General features: G+C 40.4%; 1 protein-coding gene across 1 annotated transcript in view; it reads left to right on the top strand.

Moving 5' to 3' along the window:
• Window positions 1-20,774, top strand: part of LIX1 (limb and CNS expressed 1) — a 55,841-nt gene that overhangs the window by 12,477 nt on the left and 22,590 nt on the right. The window contains exon 2 of the mRNA XM_005683455.3: window positions 9,561-9,724. Within this exon, the coding sequence (XP_005683512.1) occupies window positions 9,561-9,724 (164 nt within the window). The remainder of the gene's footprint in view (window positions 1-9,560; window positions 9,725-20,774) is intronic.

Raw genomic sequence — 20,774 nt, forward strand, 5'->3', positions numbered from 1 at the left:
AAAAGAAGCAAAGTCCCCTCGCCCTGTTGATTATCAAATTGTACCCCCTTCTTCATGGCATACTTTCCTATCACTCCCACACACTATTCCTCCACTGAAGCATTACTATTTGCCCTGCTCTTTGTCAAATGCCACTCTCACTTTTGGGGGGAGCATAGTTTCTACCACTTTCCCCATCCTGGTCTAAATCTCATTTTTCTGAGGAGGTTCAGCTTAGACTCTCTTCATCTGCATAATTTTTTCTGTCCTTTTCAGTCAACATTTATCTACTTTTCTTCTTAAATGTACTTCAGTTCAGTTCAGTCACATCCAACTCTTTGCAACCCCATGGACTGCAGCATGCCAGGCCTCCCTGTCCATCACCAACTCTTGGAGTTTACCCAAACCCATGTCCATCGAGTCCAGTGATGCCATCCAACCATCTCATCCTCTGTCGTCCCCTTTTCCTCCTGCCTCTAATCTTTCCCAGCATCAGGGTCTTTTCAAATGAGTCAGTTCTTTGCGTCAGGTGGCCAAAGTATTGGAGTTTCAGCTTCAACATCAGTCCTGCCAATGAATATTCAGGATTGATTTCCTTTTGGATGGACTGGGTGGATCTCCTTGCAGTCCAAGAGACTCTCAAGAATCTTCTCCAACACTACAGTTCAAAAGCATCAATTCTTCAGTGCTCAGCTTTCTTTATAGTCCAACTTAGTTATTGTGCCATAAATTTTAGAGCTCTAAATATTACCTTAAAATCATTTCTGTTACACAATGTAGCAGTCTAATATTTTGTTAACAAATTATATTATGAATTCATTATTTCTGCAATCAAACTGTAAATCCTTATGTGCAAAGGCCTATTTTGACCTTTTTTTTTTCTTTTTGACTCTATGCCATCAAGGTCAGGGTCCCCAGATAGACCAGGACCTCATTGCTGGTTAATTGTGTATTCTGTTCCACTGATCCCAGAGATACTACTTTCAAATCCTTTTCAACACTATGCTCCAGGCAGTCAACATAAATGGAGAACTGATACTTTAAGATAAAATTACTTAGATCTCTGTTCAGCATACCCGTAAACTCCAGTTATCATGAAAGTAAAACCCTAGCTGGCAAGCAGCTAACAATCACCCTACCCAGGCTTCATCTTCCTGCACCTACTCAACCATCTCCAGCTGAGACATGGCTACCACCAACACACCCATGCTGTGTGGGCCCCATGGTGGTTCATATAAAAAATCTCCTATTCTAGAAGGAAGTCTTAATCTCTCCATGAATTGTACTTTTCTTCTGTGTGTTCATTCCATTGCACGGTTCAGATGTGGGGTATTGTTTAGAGTCCAGATGAATTCAGCAACTGCTTCTAGATGAACAGGCCTGTGCTAGATACCAAGGAGGATACAGAGAAGAATGAACCAGAGTGTCCATCCTCTGGAATCACAATCTGCCGTGAGGTAAATAACATACAGCTCTTCTCTATAAGATGGATTGTTATCCCAAGGCATTTCATTCCTCTGGCCAGAAGTAAGCCCAGCCAAGTCTGACTTGATAAATTTAGCCAGGAGCACCACATCCATTTTATTAGCATGGTTTATAGGAGATTAAGTGCTGAGACACAGGGCCACTGATGGAATAAGAGCACAGGAAAGGCCATTCATGTGGGCTGGAATCAGGCAGTAAGGCATGATGGAGGAGGTGGCATTTCCTCTGAAATTTGAGAGTAAATTGGATGGCTAGAGAGGAGAGGCAGAAACAACACTCAGGGTAGGAAGGAGGACTTGAACCAAAGCACGGGGAAAAAAGCATGCAGTGTGTGTTCAAGGGCAAGTGAAGTCACTGCCTTTGCTGAAGCTAACTGAGGCTTTCTGCTGGAAAGGGTCAAAGGCTGGACTGTTAAGGTGTCCACACTGTTGGATGTCTTCATTGGTTCATTGCCTTCTGTGAAGCTTTAATGCTGAACTTTATAATCAGAAAGAAAGCTGGAGGAAGGGGGAAACCTCACTTAATGAGAGACTTGCTTGGAGATCTAGTCACTCCTCTGGAGACTCTCGTGTTCAAATTTCAAAACACAGTGAGAAAGAAATTACCCACAATAATGCCTATCAACTGCATAGCAAATTGTCTTCTTATTGATAGAAAAGTATTCAAAACCACTGAAGAGGTTTGTTTTAGTCAGCTTCGGCTGCTGGAACAAAATACCACAGACTGGGTGGCTTAAACAACAGAAATGTAATAGTATTTCTCACAGATCTAAGATACAGTTGCTGGCAGAATCAGTGTTTTGGTGAGAGACCTCTTCCTGGTTTACAAATGGCAGCCTTCTTGCTGTGTCCTCACAAGCCTGAGAGAGGAAACTGTGGTGTCTCCTTCTGCTTTTATAAAGATACCAGTCCCATCGTGGGGCTCTAACCCTCATCAGTTCAGTTCAGTTCAGTCACTCAGTCGTGTCCGACTTTGCGACCCCATGGACTGCAGCACACCAGGCCTCCAGGTCCATCACCAACTCCTGGAGCTTACTCAAACTCATGTTTATTGAGTCAGTGATGCCATCCAACCATCTCACCCTCTGTCATCCCCTTCTCCTCCTGCCCTCAATCTTTTCCAGTGTCAGGGTCTTTTCAAATGAGTCAGCTCTTTGCATCAGGTGGCCAAAGTATTGGAGTTTCAGCTTCAACATCAGTCCTTCCAATGAACATTCAGGACTGATCTCCTTTAGGATGGACTGGTTGGATCTCCTTGCAGTCCAAGGCACTCTCAAGAGTCTTCTCCAACACCACAGTTCAAAAGCATCAATTCTGCACTCAGCTTTCTTTATAGTCCAACTCTCATATCCATACATGACTACTGGAAAAACCAAAGCCTTGGCAAAGTAATGTCTCTGCTTTTTAATATGCTGCCTAGGTTTCTCATAACTTTCCTTCCAAGGAGTAAGTTTCTTTTAGTTTCATGGCTACAGTCACCATCTGCAGTGATTTTGGAGCCCAAGAATATTAAGTCTGTCACTGTTTCCACTGTTTCTCCATCTATTTGCCATGAAGATCTTTGCAACCCCATGGACAGTATAGTCCATGGCATTCTCCAGGCCAGAATACTGGAGTGGGTAGCCTTTCCCTTCTCCAGGGGATCTTCCCAACCCAAGGATTGAACCCAGGTTTCCCGCATTGCAGGCAGATTCTTTTTCAGCTGAGCCACAAGGGAAGCCCAAGAATACTGGAGTGAGTAGCCTATCCCTTTTCCAGGGGATCTTCCAGACTCAGGAATTGAACCAGAATCTCCTGCATTACAGGTGTATTCTTTACCAACTGAGCTATTAGTTTACATCTAACCTCATAAGGTTACGTCTAACCCTCATAAGGACTTCCCTTGTGGCTCAGATGGTAAAGCATCTACCTACAATGTGGGAGACCCAGGTTTGATCCCTGGGTCAGGAAGATCCACTGAAGAAGGAAATGGCAACCCACTCCAGTACTCTTGCCTGGAAAATCCCATGGATGGAGGAGCGTGGTATGCTACAGTCCATGGGGTCTCAAAGAGTCGGACACGACTGAGCGACTTCACTTCACTTCAACCCTCATAACCTCATCTAAACCTGACTATCTCCCTGTGTTCCCAACTTCTAATAACATCATATTGTGAGTTAGGGCTTCAGCATATGAATGTGTGAGAGACACAAATATTTAGTCCAGAACAGGGTCTATTACATGTGTCTGAGAAAGCAACGTGGAGCAATGGAGAGTGATTAAGAAGTCTGATATGCAAAGTCATCTCAGGGGTCATTTTGTTTTTTTCTTGTTTTAACTCTCAGATGTTATAATCTGATAGAAGTCACAAAAAGGAACTGGATTTCATGAGATCATTCCTAGGATCTCCCCAACAATTCTCTCTCCTTCCACTTCCTCTCATACCCCCAGCCTCAGCCATTTGATATTCTATTTCTGTATAGTAATTTTTCCAGTTAAACATCAGTAGCCTTATCAAAGGCAAGACCTATGGATGGCCTATGAGTGTTAAACCCTGAAGTTGGAAGGTCGCTCAACTTGTTCTGACTCCAGCATCAGCCAGGTTGTTACCCATCTGACTTCTCTGGATCTCCAGCTCAGGATTCACTGCCTCTCTCCTGTCTGGTGTCTAGACTCCCCGTGAATGATTAGTGTATCTTGTCCTGGCTTATGAATAAAAGCCCTTTTCCTTTAGTGTCCATTCAAACAATGTAGAAACTCTTCAAAAAAGAATTTCACTAAACTTTGGGAGAAATAATGCATAGCCAAAAAAATATGTGCCCCCTGACCCTCAGGGAGAAGGCACAATCAGGCAGAGAGACTTGACCTTGACTTGTGTTCATGCCCCTCTTCCCAGGAAACCGGCTCCAAGGCCTTCCTCAGTCTTTTGTCATTTGCTGTTGTTCCTCTTGTGGTCTCTTCTTTAGTCATTTTTCCTTGAAAGGAGGGACTGGAATGTGAGACTTAATCACAGCTCTTTCTGAAGCCCATGACTGTTGGGTGTTTACAGTGTTGCTTTTAGCCAAAGCAGAGTATTGGCTGAAGGTTGATCAGGACACCTGTTCACATGACACAGACTGACATTCACTGTGACAATTCCAAGCTGGCAATGTGTCATGTCATATGCGTGGAGAAATACAATATTAACCCTTTGCTTTGTTTGACTGCCAAAGACAAGCATCAGAAAAATGGTCCATAGAAAGGGGTAGGTGAAGTAATTCTTGTGCAGAGTCCCCTACACCTTCCCTGCCAACAGCTTCACAAAGGCGGCACATCTTGCGTAACTTTAATGGCATCAGCTATTCAGCCAACATTTATTATGCTTCTAAAATCCTCCTGATAGGTGTAGACACTCATGAAAACAACTTAAATTCTATTTTAATTAGGAGTGGCTCAGAATGAGCAAAGAGCGAGACTACATCCAGACCAAACAAAGTTAAAAATCCCAAGGCTGAGAGTTAATAGCTGTGTGACTGGACTGTACCCTGAGCATCTTTTAACTTCTTATCTCTAAGCTGCGGATGATACCTATTTCTAGAAGGTGTTGTAAGAGTTAAATGAGAAAATGCCTAATACCTGGCATATAATAGGCAAGTGATAAGGGAGAAGAGAAGAGCAACTTCTTCCTACCCTACCCAGGGCTTCTCCAACTTTAATGTGTGTTGGACTGCCTGAGAATCTTGTTAAAAATATAGACTCTGGTTCAGTAGGCCTGGGGTGGGGCCTGAGACCCTGCATTTCTAACAAGTCCCCACGTAGTATCCATGCTATCTCAGAGCACTGCAGTTTCCAGGGGAAGGGTTTAGAGATTATTTTGGGTTTGTTTTCATTTTAAGAAGCTATTGTTGGAGGTAGATCTTTAAAAAAAAAAGAAAAATGAGTAGGTGCCAGCCAGGAAGATGACAGAATGGAAAGGCATTCAAGAGGGCGGATAGAAGCAAGGGGCTTGCTAGCAGCATAAAAGGCATGAGAGAGAGAGGGGCCTGGGATTTGATTTGAGGAGAGAAGTTTGGAATGAGAAAGAGAATCAAGACATAGGGCCTTCTATGACTTGTCAAGGAGCTATTTGCTCTGCAGGTAATGAGGGACTCACAGAAGGATTTTAAGAGGGGAGTGATTTAATCAACCATAAGGTTCTGAAAGATTACCTGGCAACAGCTGGGGATGGGTTAGATGGGAGGGTGGCTGGAGTCAGGGGGGTACTGTGGTATATATGGTGAGATGTGAACCCATGAAGCAGTGGCAATATTAACTGAGAGGAAGCGGTGATCAGAGACATCGAGATATGGAAGGGACAGAACTCTAGCCCTTATTAGGTCTGGAAAGAGCAAATTAAGTTGAAAGTTCCTGTCAGTTTTCTGATTTGTGTGACTGGGTAGATGATAATATCGCTTTTTAAGTGGCTCAGGAAAAGAGTTTTTGGAAAAGAAAATAGGTTGAGTTTGAGCAATATGTTGAATTTAAGCCACAAACAAATGGAAAGATCTACTAACAAAGCTGAAGTTACAGGAGAATGTAACCATTGGCGTATATTATGGTAGATGGATGAATAGACATAGGCTCTATTATTCAAGAGCAACAGAGTGAAGCAGGAAAAGACGAAGACAAACAAGACTCTCACGCAAAACACTGTGAAGGGTGAGCAGAGGAAGAGAGACCCATGAAAACGACTCAGAAGAAATGATAGCAACAGGGAGAATACAGTCAAAAAGGCTAGGGATATGAAAGTTTCTAGAAGAAATTTATCAGCTGTGTCAAATGCAGTTAGAGGTTAAATAAATACGGACTGAAAGTTAGAATTAGTGATATTTGCCAGAGTTGTTTCAGAAGCTTAATGTAGCAGAATGCCAGATTGTGGTGGGTTAAAAATGAATGGAAGATAGAGAAGCAGAGAGAGTAATACAGAATATTCTTTCCAGCAGCTTGGGCTATATTGAGAAAATTTGAATAACTAGTAACCAAAAGTAGTCCCAAGGTTGAGGACTTCTTTTGATTGATCATGCATTTATTGTTGTCTTGGGCATACATATGGCTGCTGAGAAGCAGTGAGGAGAAGAAACATTTAAAAATAGAAGGGCAAGAGAATGCCCAGTAGAAGCGACACAAATTCACGTGAGACTGAGGGAAATAAGGTGGACCTGAGCACACGCACAGATGGGTCCCTACACGTAAAGAGAGATATCGCATGCTTGGTGGCCTAAGTTTGTAACATTAAAGTCGGGGTCATGGCTGGTCCATGAAGGCGCAGCTGCAGCTGGAGTCTAAACTGTGCCGTGAGGCCTTTCCTCACATTCGGGTGGTTTTGTTCAGCATACGTGACCTTTTGTTAGCATTCTCTTTGACGCTGTCTGTGAACTTTGTTTGTTACTACCTCAAAAAAATAAAGAAGCATGTGCTTCATAAAGAAAGCATCTTCAGATATGCTGATCTTGGAAATTCCAAACAACAAGCTGGCCCTCTTCCCTCTGCACTCCATTCATCTGGTTTTCCAGGCGACAAGAGGAGATAAAGATAGAAAGATGAGTGGTATGTGTGCATGTACATATGTTGCACATTTCAGAGGTGATGACATACACGAGACCGTCAAAGAAATCCTTCAAAGTTGCAGAATAAAAGATCTGAAACCTGCTACTTTTATTCCTCCATAAATTTTATTTAGTATGTACTTTGAACTCTAATCCACACAGTTTTACATGCCAAAATTCTTGTGTTCATTTTACCTAGATAAGTATGAGTCTTCATCTTCTTACTCCAGGTCTTAGCTGAACATCATTCAGCAATGAAATAACTTAAAATAGCAGCCTAATGGCCCTTGCTGACTATCAGAGCAACAGACCGCTGGTTTTGGTTTTAGGCTTCAAGACATCACTGTTTCAATCTTCAAGACATCACTGCTTTAATCTTCAAGACATCACTGCTGAATTCTGGAGATACCTACAAGTAGAAAGATGGATCAGCTGGCTCAAAAAATACTTGTTTTCCTGGACATGGGAGGGAGTGGAAGTTAGGGAGCAGAAACACAATTTAGGAAATAAAAGTTCTATTCTGAGTGATGGCAACTGGTAGAAAATATCACTTCAAATATTTCTGAATGAATGAAAAATGTCTGTGATTACTAAGCTCACCTTGACCAATCAGCATACATTTTATTGGTTAATTCAATTATCTCCCCTGACAGTCTTATATTTCCTGGTTTATTTCCCAAAATACATCTTAAATACTAAAAACTGCAGTTCTTAAATATATACAGACATCCAATCCCTTAGGCATCGATAATTTTCCTGAACTATGCCCTGTAAAGCTGGAAGCTGATCAGTGGCCTAAGAATGAAGTAAAAGAGCCAGGTGCTCTATTCAACAGCTTAGAAAGTGGTTGTGAAATATTTTTGCCTCCAGATCAAACTGTGACTCTCCTGATTTCCTGCAAAATAGCAAAGCCCTACATTTTGAAGCACATATATTCAGAAATATATCAGGAGGATGTCAAAGGGCCTAGACACCATACTACACAAAGAATGTTTTAAAAAAAAAAACTATTTAATCTAGAACTTGAGGAAACCTGAGAACTTTCTACATTAGTATGCTTTCATATACAAGTGAGAGACACCAATTCAAAATGGCTTAAGGGAAAAGCAGTTGTGTTGGTTCAGGAGCTCACACTATGACATGAGAACTTGGTCTTTCTTTCCCTGTCTCTTGGTTCTGCCCTTCTCTATGCTGGCTTGCTTTTCAGCCGTGATTTCCTCCTTACTTGGAGCAGCACCACACTTCTCTCCCATACCTCCAACAATCTAGTGAAAAAGGAAAATCCAGTCTCCCACTATTTCCAACAAAAATTACTGGATCCTAAGTGACTTGACTTTGAGGTAATATCCAGCCTTCAGCCCTGGAGAAGACATGATTGAAAGGAAGGTGGTTCATTAAAGAAAGCTTTTAGGCTATTCCTACAAAGAGGAAAAGCAAATGCCCGGTAGGCAAAAACAACATATTTCCTATGCCACCTTCAAGTATGTAGTGGGTTTGCTTGCGAAGATGGAGATTAACTTCTCTGAGGTCAGAGTGCCAGAAATGAGAAATAGCCCGCTTGCAGGAACATTATAGGAATGCAGATTTCAGCTCATTCCCCAAAAGGACCTTTTTATAGTTAAAACCATTAGCATTTGAGATGGTCCACCTTAAGATGTGCCAAGTACCAGGTCCTTCCACATGTTCAGAGTCAGGGCAGATGAGCAGCTGCCAGTGGGGCTGTGCAAGGAATTCGGGCATCGAGCAGAGTTTCACCAGCATGACCTATAGGGTCTCCTTTGCCTCTACAATTCTATTATCCTTGTTAATTTCCACAATTCAATTTGCAGTAGAGGATAAACAAACCCACCTAATTTGATCTGGAACTTCTGCAGGCTATCACAGGTCATTTAATCCAAAACACATGGCTGTAGCCATTACTATGTTTTCTGAAGTCATCTAACAGACGTGGTCCTTAACAAGGTTTCCATGTTATTAGTTTCACTTACAGGTTTGTTTTTTTTTTTTTTCCCAGCCTCTTGCTTATTACACAATTGCTTTCATTCTCCCTTAGATTAGGGTGGAGAGGAGCATGAAAGAGTTTTCTTCTTTCTGCTTTTCTCCTCTTAAATCCTAAAATAGGTGCGTTCCAATGAAAGTTTCATTGCCTGTATGTTTACCTTTCCCTTTGCAGGTCTAAGGATCCATGAGAAATGGGATTCATGGATAATCATAGCTCTGGACAGAATTTTTAAGGAAAATTTTCAAAGAAGGAAGAGATTTTTAAATCTGATGTCAAAAATTAAATTGTAATTTTAACAGGCTGCAATGTCATTAGAATTATGGTGCCAAACCCCTTCAGCCATGCTCATGAAAAATTAAACACTTTTGTGTCAAATAGTATTTGTCTCTTTCACAACTGAAAGCACCCCACCCCCACCCCACCCGAACATACACATACTGTCTTCCTTACACTGGAGATGACATGTTACACGATCCAACCCACAGATAAAATATTGTTTTTGCCAGGGTATGTCCACCCTTAATTACTGATTATTTTTCTTGTCTTTTTCAGTGAATGTTGTGTCAATGTTACAGGAATTTTGGGAAAGCAAGCAGCAGCAGAGGGCTGCATTCCCGAGTGAAGGTGTGGTGGTCTACGAGTCACTGCCGTCTCCTGGGCCACCCTACGTGAGTTATGTGACCCTCCCAGGGGGAAGCTGTTTTGGCAATTTTCAGGTAAGAAACCATAAACTGATCAGTGAAAGCTGATGGAGATAACATAGAGTAAGCCTTTTTATACAATGGTAACATCGTTAAGTTTTCTTGGTTGTAATGAAAAAAAGTTGTGCCATATTCCATTACATAACAGAAAAATTGGTCAGAGGTTCTGGCTTTTAAATTGAGTAGTTTTTAATTAGGGTGCTATCCCCTGATATTGCTTTGTGGAAAATGAATTTTAAAGCATTTTATTTGCCTGATAGCTGCTGCCTTTTCCCTCACACATTTTGGAATAAGCCTTAAAGAACAAAGGAACTTGGGCAAAGTTCTTCCATCAGGGCCTTTCCATCAGTAGAAAGTCTTCATGTTCATGAAATTTGTAATCAAATAGTAATCAATCTACTACACACCAGAGCATGAACCTACAGCAAAGGTTGAGAGTCACAGGGCTGGGTTCGGGCTGGGTTCAGGCACCTGTGCTAATCCCAAGTTCTGCTCTGAATACCTGTAGACCTTGGGGAAATGTTTATCTATTTCCCTGATTCTGAGATAGGGAATAATACCCATGGGGTTTGTTGGGAGTCATATAAGATATACATGCAATGTGTTTATCTGGTTATAGAGGTATTCCAAGCATAGTTCTGATCTTCAGTATAAAGATTCTTCCAGTTGGTTAATTCTTTATTATGTTTATGAAAGGGGTATAAATGATGATACATTTCTAGTTGTACCCCTAGATTGTTTGTACAAACAATCAGCATCTGACTATCCAGTGTGTGCAATAAATACTCATTGAGTGACTAGGAGATATCAAGCACTAGGCCAAGTAATGAGGATATATGGTCCATACTTTGAGGAAAGAAATGTACAAAAAATTTATAGTAATTACATCATTATATTCGAGGGTCAATGAAGGCATAAAGGTAAGAACTTCTCAGTTTACCAATCACCTTTGTAAATAGCCCTTTGGTATAGTGAACTTTCTTAATTTTCAATAGCTGGCAAAAATTCCTCAATTATAGTTTATGGACAATGTGAAACTCAGAACTCAACTTTCCCTCTTAGCTTTGACAACTAAGAAGTTCAGAGGCAAGATTTCAGTGTATCTCTTTGGAGTAGAAATCTATAAAACTTTGCATCATGTAATTCTTAGGACTAATCTCATACTTGATATTATTTATATCTCTGCCTTTACCCTTCCTTTGAATTTGGTGTGCCTCACTCATTTTATTTCATCCTGTTACCATGTATCTGCTTTATATTATTTCAAATCCTTTGTGGAGTGAAGGGAAGATGTAGTTTAATAAATAGACCCACAACCCTATGTCTGCCTAAGGAAAGTCAAAAAAGGATTCACAGGAAGCAATCACAAATGGAGATGTGCAATTGAGGGTGTCTTTGCCAATTGGTGAAGGCAAGATGACATTCTCAGCCTAGCGACAGAGTGTACACAGGCATGGAATGAGAGAACCACAAGCATTTTCAGAATGAGAGGAGCCTAAGTGTGTCTGTGGCAGTGAAATGGTAGAAGATGGTTAGGCTCTCACATCAAGCTGTAAGTGTCTTCATGCTTTGCAATGAAGAACAGGTTTTATTCTATATAAGATCAAAACCCTTGAAAGATTCTGAGCAGGTGCAAGATATATTCAAGCATGTTTCAGAAGACTTACTCTGACAGGAGCATGGGGTAATTTTAAAGAACTGCCTTCAAAACTTTGGACACTGCCAGCCGGTAGGGTCTTGCCTTCTTCTGCCCTGAGCTGTGGTCAGCAGTAGATTTTTACCTCTGACTAGTGAAAGTGAATTGCCTGATGAGGATGATTTGAAAGTGGTCTAGAAGCTTTAGAACAGAACTTGATGTAACCCTAGTCACTTAGGCATGAATGAGGGACAGGGGAGGGGAAAGAAAGGCAGCAACTGAGGAGAGGATTCTCTAATCCTTGTGAGTCTGTAGGTCCATCGCTGAGCATTCAAGGTAAAGGCTGCCCATTCATACAGAGCTTGCATCGGACTTCTATTCAGGGGAGGCCTCCTAAGAAAACAGACCTACTCAGCCACAGAGCAAGGTCTTGCCAGCTGCTTAAATTATCTGGGTTTTATTTTTTTGGCCATAAATGTCAAAGATCTAAAGATCACCAAACATCTGAAGAAAAGCAAAAGAAAAAGGGCAAATAAAAGAACAGACACAATTCAAACAGCAGAGTACCTTAAATAGTGTTACAAAAAGTATCTTCAGAAAATTATGAAAAGATAAGTATCCCTGAAATAGCTATGGAAAAAGAAGCAAGCAGGAAACAGGAAATTAAAAATGCGATCACAAGATTGGAACAATAAAATCAAAAAGTGAGTAAATAGATGAGTAGGCATAGATCACAGACAAACTGATAAAGGATAACAAAGTGAAAACTAAATAACAAAGTAAATTTTCTGGAACTTAGAGCAAAAAGACAAAGAGATGGAAAAAAGACAGGACAGGAAACATGGGACTAATCCTGGAGGTAAACGTTAATCTAATAAGCGTTCTAGAAAGAGACAAAGGAAATAAGGGGACGAAATAAATACTAAGAGATAAATACTAAGAAGAATTTGTATTAATACAAATAAATACAAAGAAAATTTCTTTGAGTTAAAGCAGCACAGATATTCATATTGAAATGGCCCACCATCTTCCAAGCAAGTTCATAACAAAAGTTACACAGCTCTGTGACTGTATGAGACTTAGGGACCACATTCTGTTCATGGATCAAAGGACTTTCATCTTTGATTTCACTCTTTGCAGGGATTTTGTTTTGTTTTAAGGTAGATTGGACTTATATGCAGGATACCTTTGGAGGATCTGATATGAAATAGGGCCAAAACTGGCAAACCCAGTCAACAAAATCAAAAACTATATCTTTGAAAAGATAAATAAGAAAGACATTTGTGAGTGTGACCTACTTATGAAGTTCTATCGCCGCCTTCTCTTCATGTCTAAACCCTGCCTGCCTTCCCAGACTTCACTCAGATAGCATGTTCTCCATGAACTTTCCCTGAATCTTCCTATTAGAAGTCTCTACCTCCTCTGATTTTCCTAAGCAGTTATCCTTGTTTCTTTTCTAGTATTTAATGTTTTTTACCTTACACTACTTATGGGGCTTCCCTGTAGGCTCAGCGGTAGAGAATTTGCCTACAATGCAGAATACTTGAGTTCAATCCCTGGGTCAGGAAGATCCCCTGGAGAAGGAAATGGCAACCCACTCTAATGTTCTTGCCTGGAAAATCCCATGGACAGAGAAGCCTGGTGGGCTGCAACCTATAGGGTCACAAAGGAGTGGGATATGGCTTAGTGACTAAACAGCAACAACAGCTACTTATGTGCATGTTCGGTCTCTATAATACAACGTAAGTGCCTTGGGGACAGAGTCTCTATCCTTATATCGCTAAAATGTCAAGTACTGTGTTTTGCATATAGTAAGTGCCTAATAATTGTTATTGAAAAGGAAAAAAGTGATAGTTGCTCAGTCGTGTCTGACTCCTTGCAATCTCATGAACTGTAGCCCAGCCAGGCTCCCCTGTCCATAGAATTCTCCAGACAAGAATACTGGAGTGGGTAGCCATTCCCTTCTCCAAGGGGTCTTCCCAACCCAGAAATCAAATTCAGGTCTCCTGCATTGCAGGCAGATTCTTTACCATTTGAACCACCAAGGAAGTTGAGTGAATAGCTAAATGATGAATAACAAATCAAAAAAATCAATGAAATTTATATTTGTCCTTTTTTAGAATATTATCACTAATGACCGATATATAAAACAGTATATACTGTTATATACAACATAATACGTCAACTAAGGTATTTCACCTAACTCTGCAAGATGGTGGGCTAGGAAGGAAAAATCAGTAACATTAAAGTCAGCTGATATTATTGTATTCCTGTCTGTGATTAGTTTGTAAAGTGAATTGATTTTAACTTATTGATTTTTTAAAAAAAATCTTCTAATTCTCTCTGAATTTCATTTATGCAAAGTAACTTTTCCTCCACCCACAATCTCACACAACCAATATTTGGCCATACTCGCACCCAGGGATGTGTTATGTTTGTTCATATGTAATAGCTACATTTATTATAATGTACTTAGAATATAACACATTTGACAGATCTGTGAATGGATCTAGAGGATGTAAGTCCAAGAAATTTTAATGTTTTGTTTTTGTACTTGCTGCCTTGAAAACTATGAATTTCCCAATCATCCCATAAATTTCTATCCCAAATGGTAAGACTTTCCATATGTAGTAAATTTACCATCCTCCTTGTGGTCTCTAAAAAACAGGAAACAAAATTTTTAAAACTGAACTCTTCAGCAAGGTGGCCTCTTGGTGATTTCTCTGATCATTTCAGGGTTTCCTTTTCCTTATGTTTAAACCATCATATTTTAAGGTTCTCAGGAGGATTGTTAACATCCTTGCTTTAAAAGATCCAGAATTTCCTGAATCAAATATGTTTTGAAAATGTGCTTGGGTGATTGGCTGCCAAATCTTAACCCATTTGGCCCCCAAAACTGTGATTTGAGAAAGGAAAACCAGGAAGGGAAAAAGAGAAAAAGAAAATTTCTCCAAAAGCAATGTCTTTACACTTTTCTTGGTTCTTCAGAAACCATCTTAAATGCCTTTTTCACCACATAACATTTCATCATCTTTTTGCCAGCAGTTGGTCTGTGAGAGCCTACATGCTCATTCCTGCAATGCCTCTCATGTAATCAAATGTCACCCGCGTGCACTGCAAATCATTTCACGATGGATTATTAACGCCAAGACCATGTGCTGGGACATGGAGAAATCATTATGCCAGCAGTAGCCTTCTTACTGAGCCATGGACGTCACCTCCAATGGTGCCAAGTAATTGAAAATACTTGAAGTGGAGTATGGGACTGGATTGCAGGATTAATCCTTCTGGTTCATGAAAGCTCTAAGAGATTACGCCCATTCATTCTTTAGAAAAACGGTATTCAGACTGAGCTTAGTCTTCTGATTAATCAAAGGAAAGCAGTCAAAAGGCTCTGGTAGACACAAACCAATGGTTTTATGAAAAGAAACCTCCCACTGAAGTAAACGGGAGGCTTGTGTCCAAGAAGACTAATTGAAGAATTTTCAGTTGGTTTTGATGCCACAACCCCCTAAAAAACAGCCAGAGGGAGATAAATCAACCATAAATCTGCCTTTTAGCCATGCCTTCATAAACTACTTCAGTATAGAAAAAGAGAAGTGAAAATATGATTTGTTTTTTAGTTTCTAAACAATAAATAAAACAATCTATTGTTACTAAACTATTTTTCTTTTAGAAAGTTATACTGAAACACATTAGTGCTTATTGTCTTTTATAAAAGAAACTATCTTCTAATACTGCAGGCATTAAGTATGAATTCATGCATTTTGGATGTATTCTCTCCATGCCATTTTTGTCTAGGCAGTTAATCCTTCCCTAGCCACATATCATGACCATGAAAACTTGCAATAATTTCCACTTTTTACAATAAGAACAACACAAGAGCCATCAGCTCAACGTCTGGCTCCCCTCTTGATGAACTCAGAAGGAAAGCCACTCATTGTTTCAGCAGCTGTTTTTGTTTCCAAATCCAAAAGGGGGAACTTAATTGAGTATTTTCTCTTATTTTATATTTTGATTAAAAGTTTTGTGATTCAAGTTTTTGTTTTCCAGCCAGTGACATAGTCTTTCCTACAGTCTGCTAGAATGATTTGGGTTAGTGTATTTTATTCTTATTTGGAATAAAAAATAAAAATTTTTTTGAGTATAATACTACACCATGTGATTATTTATGTATATGAGTTTTGATTGTATAAAAAATGTATCCCCTGGCTAAAACATTGATGTGATAGTTTAATTTATTTGACGTTTAGGACGCTAATTCACTGCAGTACTTTTTTTTCACCTATTTTGTGGTACTTGGGCTTTTTGTATCGTGCCAAGCACCATATAAAATTGAGACATTTAATATTTCCATAAAAATATGTTGATTGATTTTTCTCTTTTCTTTTCATTTTCAACCAATATATGGCATTGTGTAACAAGTCACAGTTGGGAGAAATAAGTGGGAAAACACTCAGAGCAAATGAGCTTCTTCCAAAGCACTGTCTGTGAGAGGCCTTCCATTTTTATGCCAGGGAAGACTACTTTTCTACACCCGTCACCTGGAGAAACTACTTTTCCTAGGTACATACTACCCAAAAGAAGGATAGGTATGTTTCATTTGTTTTAGTTATTTTTAGGCCTATAGTATCTCTAGTCCACACCCCTCCCCAAAAGTATATGTGTTCAAATTAAGGCTCAAAAAGAGTGAACGGACCACCTAAAAGCACACATCTACATCATCAGGACTAGGATTCAAGTCCTCCCCTGACTCTAGAACATTACTCCATACCACCACCCATAAAGAAGGCTGAGCACCAAAGAGTTGATGCTTTCAAACTGATGCTGGAGAAGATTCTTGAGAGTCTCTTGGACAGGAAGGAGATCAAACCAGTCAATCCCTAAAGGAAATCAACCCTGAATATTCATTGGAAGGACTGATGCTGAAGCTTCGGTACTTTGGCCACGTGATTTGAAGAGCTGACTCATTGGGAAAAAAAACCCTGATGCTGGGAAAGATTGAGGGCAGAGGAGAAGAGGGAAACAGAGTATGAGATGGTTGGGTGACATTAGTGACTGAATAAACATGAGTTTGGGCAAACCCTGGCAGATAGTGAAGAACAGGAAGCCTGGCATGCTGCAGTCCATGGGGTCATAAAGAGTTGGACATGACAGCAACTGAACAACAACATTTTTAAGACAATAAACGCACTTTACTATCAGATATAAAACATATTTTAGACTTTCATAAGTTGCATGATTCTCCTTTTTGTTTTAAAGTATTAAATCACAATGAACTAAGTTTATAAAATTAAGTTTTTTCCAAGAGAGAAGGACTAGGAGAAAATTTGATTAATTCATAGTCATGGCTAAATGGAATTGTAATGTTCTCTTTTTACTGATTATTAAATAAGGCCTAGCCTTAGCATTCCATGCTCCAAAGAAAGATTTAGTTCCTGCCATAAAACTGAGACTACTGCCTTGCACTAATGCTGTTTTAATGTCAACTATTACTGTTTGAAATCAGCCATGACCTCTTCTCTGTCACTAGATTTGTATACCTTGACGCAGACGCACGGCATGCTATGCAATATAACTTAACTTCTAAAGGAGGTATTCCTGGTAGAAATCTCCACAGGAAAGCATCCTGTTTGGCAACTAATGAGACTCAAAGATAGGAAGATTAGTTAAAACCCCTTCCCATTTGAAACTCATATGTCAGCTAATGATCCAGGCTTTAATGGCTTGCCTGTGAAACTGGAAGTGAGTATTGTTTTAATGAGACCTGGTTATCACCCAGAACTCTTTGCTGACTTTTCATCAAGCAAAGTAAACAGAGATAGTTACATATTGCTGTTCCTAAAAGAACCTCCACATATAGTGAAAGATAACACTTGGGGAAAGGTTTCAGGTAAATAGACTTGGGACAATCTCCAGAAGGGTTCCCCAGCCTTTGCTGTTAAACTTTAGGAAGATGCTCACAGTCTTAGGAGTTGCTGAGTGAGGAAGAAAGGCTGACTTCACCTTTCCCCACCCCATCCCTGCATCTCTCTCCACACAATCAGAGCCAAGTCCTCTTACATCAAAGCAACTGTAAAAATAAACCAAAATTTTGAGCCCTGATCAATCCATCTTGTCTTCACCTTAACTTGAAAAAAAGAATAAGAAGAAAAGAAAAAAGGGAAAAGAAAAAAAACCTCCAGGAGCCAAACACAACATGGTTTTGTAATAGTTGCCAGGGACCTGGGTCTAGGTAGAATAGCATTTGCAGCAGTGGTAAAGGAGGAGGAGGCCAGGTGGTTTATATTATAAAAATAACATTCTGACCCACCATGTGCATGAAACGTTTCTTTCAGTTGACAGGAACTGGGTGAGATTTCCCTGAAAATTGGACTCCCAGACCAGGCCCTCCCCCACACCTAGCAAAGACCATCCCCCTGCCGCCCCGCCCACCCCCTACCCCCATCCCCATTCCCAGCACACACAGAGCTCCAAATTGTTCCCAATGTATTTACAGCCAGCCTGACCTACAGGGGAAGAGACACCATATTAACTTGGGTGATTGAGTCTTAACGGTTGCCCTTTTTCTCATCACCATCTGGGAAGGGGAAAAAAAAAAAAGCTAATATATCTACAGTTAGATAAATTGGAACACATGCACATGTTCATGCTTAGACCAGGGCAGTCAAGGTCTTAAAGAACTGAGAGGGGGACAATTAGCATCAGGGCCTGGTTGGTGTGGCATTCTGTGTGCTGATGGCTTGCTGTCAGGATGGAACCGAGGTGTTGGTGACACTGCCCAGAGCTGGCAGGCCATACACACAAACTCTGCAAGTCACTTGCTGAGACTTGGACTCTGAGTCACACCAGCAAATGCCCCCCGCCACCTGAATGACAGGCTTGACAGCCTGAAGAATCTGGGCAAGAATTCTCACCTCACACAGAGTCCGTTTATTTGGTTTTGCCACCTGCAAAGTCCCAGCTTGGGAGAGCCCCTTGGGTCCAACATGCTACTGAGCAAATGCCACTAAATAACACTGATCTGCTGTTGGCCCCAGAGAAGACGGCATCTTCAGCTTTGAGTCTACATGTAGACACAGTCTGTCAAATGTATAATACATGATGGGTCTTTTTCAAAAAACCTGCTCCTAACCAACCACTTTTCAGCTCCTCAGCTACCACCGGTAGGCACAGAGTAAAGTGTACCTAACTTGATTTGGAATCTGCACACTTATTTTTCTTGATGTCTTTAAAATGCAAATGTGAAAAATTCTAAAAAGTCTATTGTTTAAGATGGAGAAAAGTCACTTATATTGATATCTTTTCACAGACTTTCTTTTGAAAGCCCTATAGTTGGGGTGTATGGACAGAAAAATATTACTATCCAGAAATAGTCACTCAATACATGTTCTAATACAAAGCATGGGAAAAACTGTTAATAAAATGAGGAATACTAGGAAAGTTAATATTCAGAGTATAAACTGTGCCATCCTGGCTGGAAAGTGTTTCTGTGAGTAGTAATGCACTTATAATAATTTCAATTTTTATTGTTATCAATAATTAACAATAAAACTAATATCTTATTGGGCATTTCTATGTTTACAATATGTACATGACTGCTAAAATTTTATTTCAATGAATTTCAAAAATTTCTGTACATCCTAAAAAATGGACTAACTACCATATTATTTCAGGACAGCCCACTGACCCACAAATAAATCTTGGTTTAATTTTTCTGTTGTATAGTATGATACATGGAAAATTATCATGAAGAAATAAGAACTGCTGAGTAAAAAGGAATATTGAGACTTAAGTTAGAAGTGCCTATAGACTTCCTAAAGGCTTAATTTTAGAAGAACAGTCATAAATGATTTTTTTTTCAACCTGAATCCTGCTGTCCCTAACTTTTGTGTAAAAGTAATTTCTCTAGTAAGAAATTAGGCTGTTTCATGTTAGCAGAGGTGGATTTACTATTGCAATATTGAGATTCATAATGACATATATGGACTTCCCTGGTGGCCCAGACAGTTGTATTTGGTTTGGCCCCTGCCCAACAGCCCCTGACACCCCTAGGATTTCCTAAGTGATAAGAGTGATAAAGGTATCTTTTAGTATTCATAACAAATAAAGGGTTATACCACACCTGAGTTTATGTTAATGAAGTGGCTTTTGTGGAAGCTCCTAGTGATGGGGCCTGGTTGCTAGGAGAATCAGCCATTTGATGAGAAGTTTAGAATTTTCAGCCCCAACCTCTGATCTGATAAGGGAGACGAGCTACGGATTGATTTATGCACCCATCAGTGGCCAAAGATTTCATCAATCACGCTTATGTTATGAAGACTCCATACAAGTCCTAAATGGTGGGATTCAGAGAGCTTCTAGGTTGGTGGTGCTGGGAGAAGGTGTGGAAGCTTGGAGTCCTTCCACACACACCTCGCTCTATGCATCTTTCTCTGACTGTTTCTGAGTTGTATCCTTTTATAACAAATCAATAATCTATAACTAATTTTTATGAGTTCTCTGAACTGTTCTAGCAAATGATGGATGCTGAGGAAGGACTTGTAGGAATCTGTCATTTTTAGCAGTTTGGTTAGAAACACAGGGGACAGCCTGGACTTGTGTGATTGGTGTCTGAAGTGGGGTCATCTGGTAGATGAGATGGCTTTAGACAGAGCCATCTATGGAATCTGATGCTATCTCCAGGTGGACAGTTTCAGAACTGAGTTAAACTGTAGCATACCCAACCTAGACAGCATATTAAAAAGCAGAGACATCACTTTGTCAACAAAGGTCCATCTAGTCAAGGCTATGGTTTTTCCAGTGGTCATGTATGGATGTGAGATTTGGACCGAAGAATTGATGCTTTTGAACTGTGGTGTTGGAGAAGACTCTTGAGGGTCCCTTGGACTGCAAGGAGATCCAACCAGTCCATCCTAGAGGAGACCAGTCCTGGGTGAAAGTTGGAAGGACTGATGTTGAAGCTGAAACTCCAATACTTTGACCACCTGATGCGAAGAGCTGACTCATTGGAAAAGACCCTGATGCTGGGAAAGATTGAGGGCAGGCAGAGAAGGGGACGACAGAGGATGAGATGGTTGGATGGCATCACCGACTCAATGGACATGAGTTTGGGTGGACTCCAGGAGTTGGTGATGGACAGGGAGACCTGGCGTACTGTGGTTCATGGGGTCTCAAAGAGTCGGACGCGACTGAGCAACTGAACTAAACTGAACTGTAGTGTACCTAGCTGGCATAAGAGAATTAGTTGGTGTGAAGGGGAAAACCCCACATGTGGTGGTCAGCAGAGGCTGTTCTCCCTCTCGACCATGAAGCCAGTGAGACTTCTGCTGCATAGGTGACTTCAAACTCACAGGCCAGTTTTTAACATGTGTGATTTCTTATTGTTTTTCTCATACAAAATCCCTCAAACTGGGTAAGCTTCAGGTC

Source organism: Capra hircus, chromosome 7 (assembly GCF_001704415.2).
Source record: "Capra hircus breed San Clemente chromosome 7, ASM170441v1, whole genome shotgun sequence".
Taxonomy (NCBI): Eukaryota; Metazoa; Chordata; class Mammalia; order Artiodactyla; family Bovidae; genus Capra; species Capra hircus.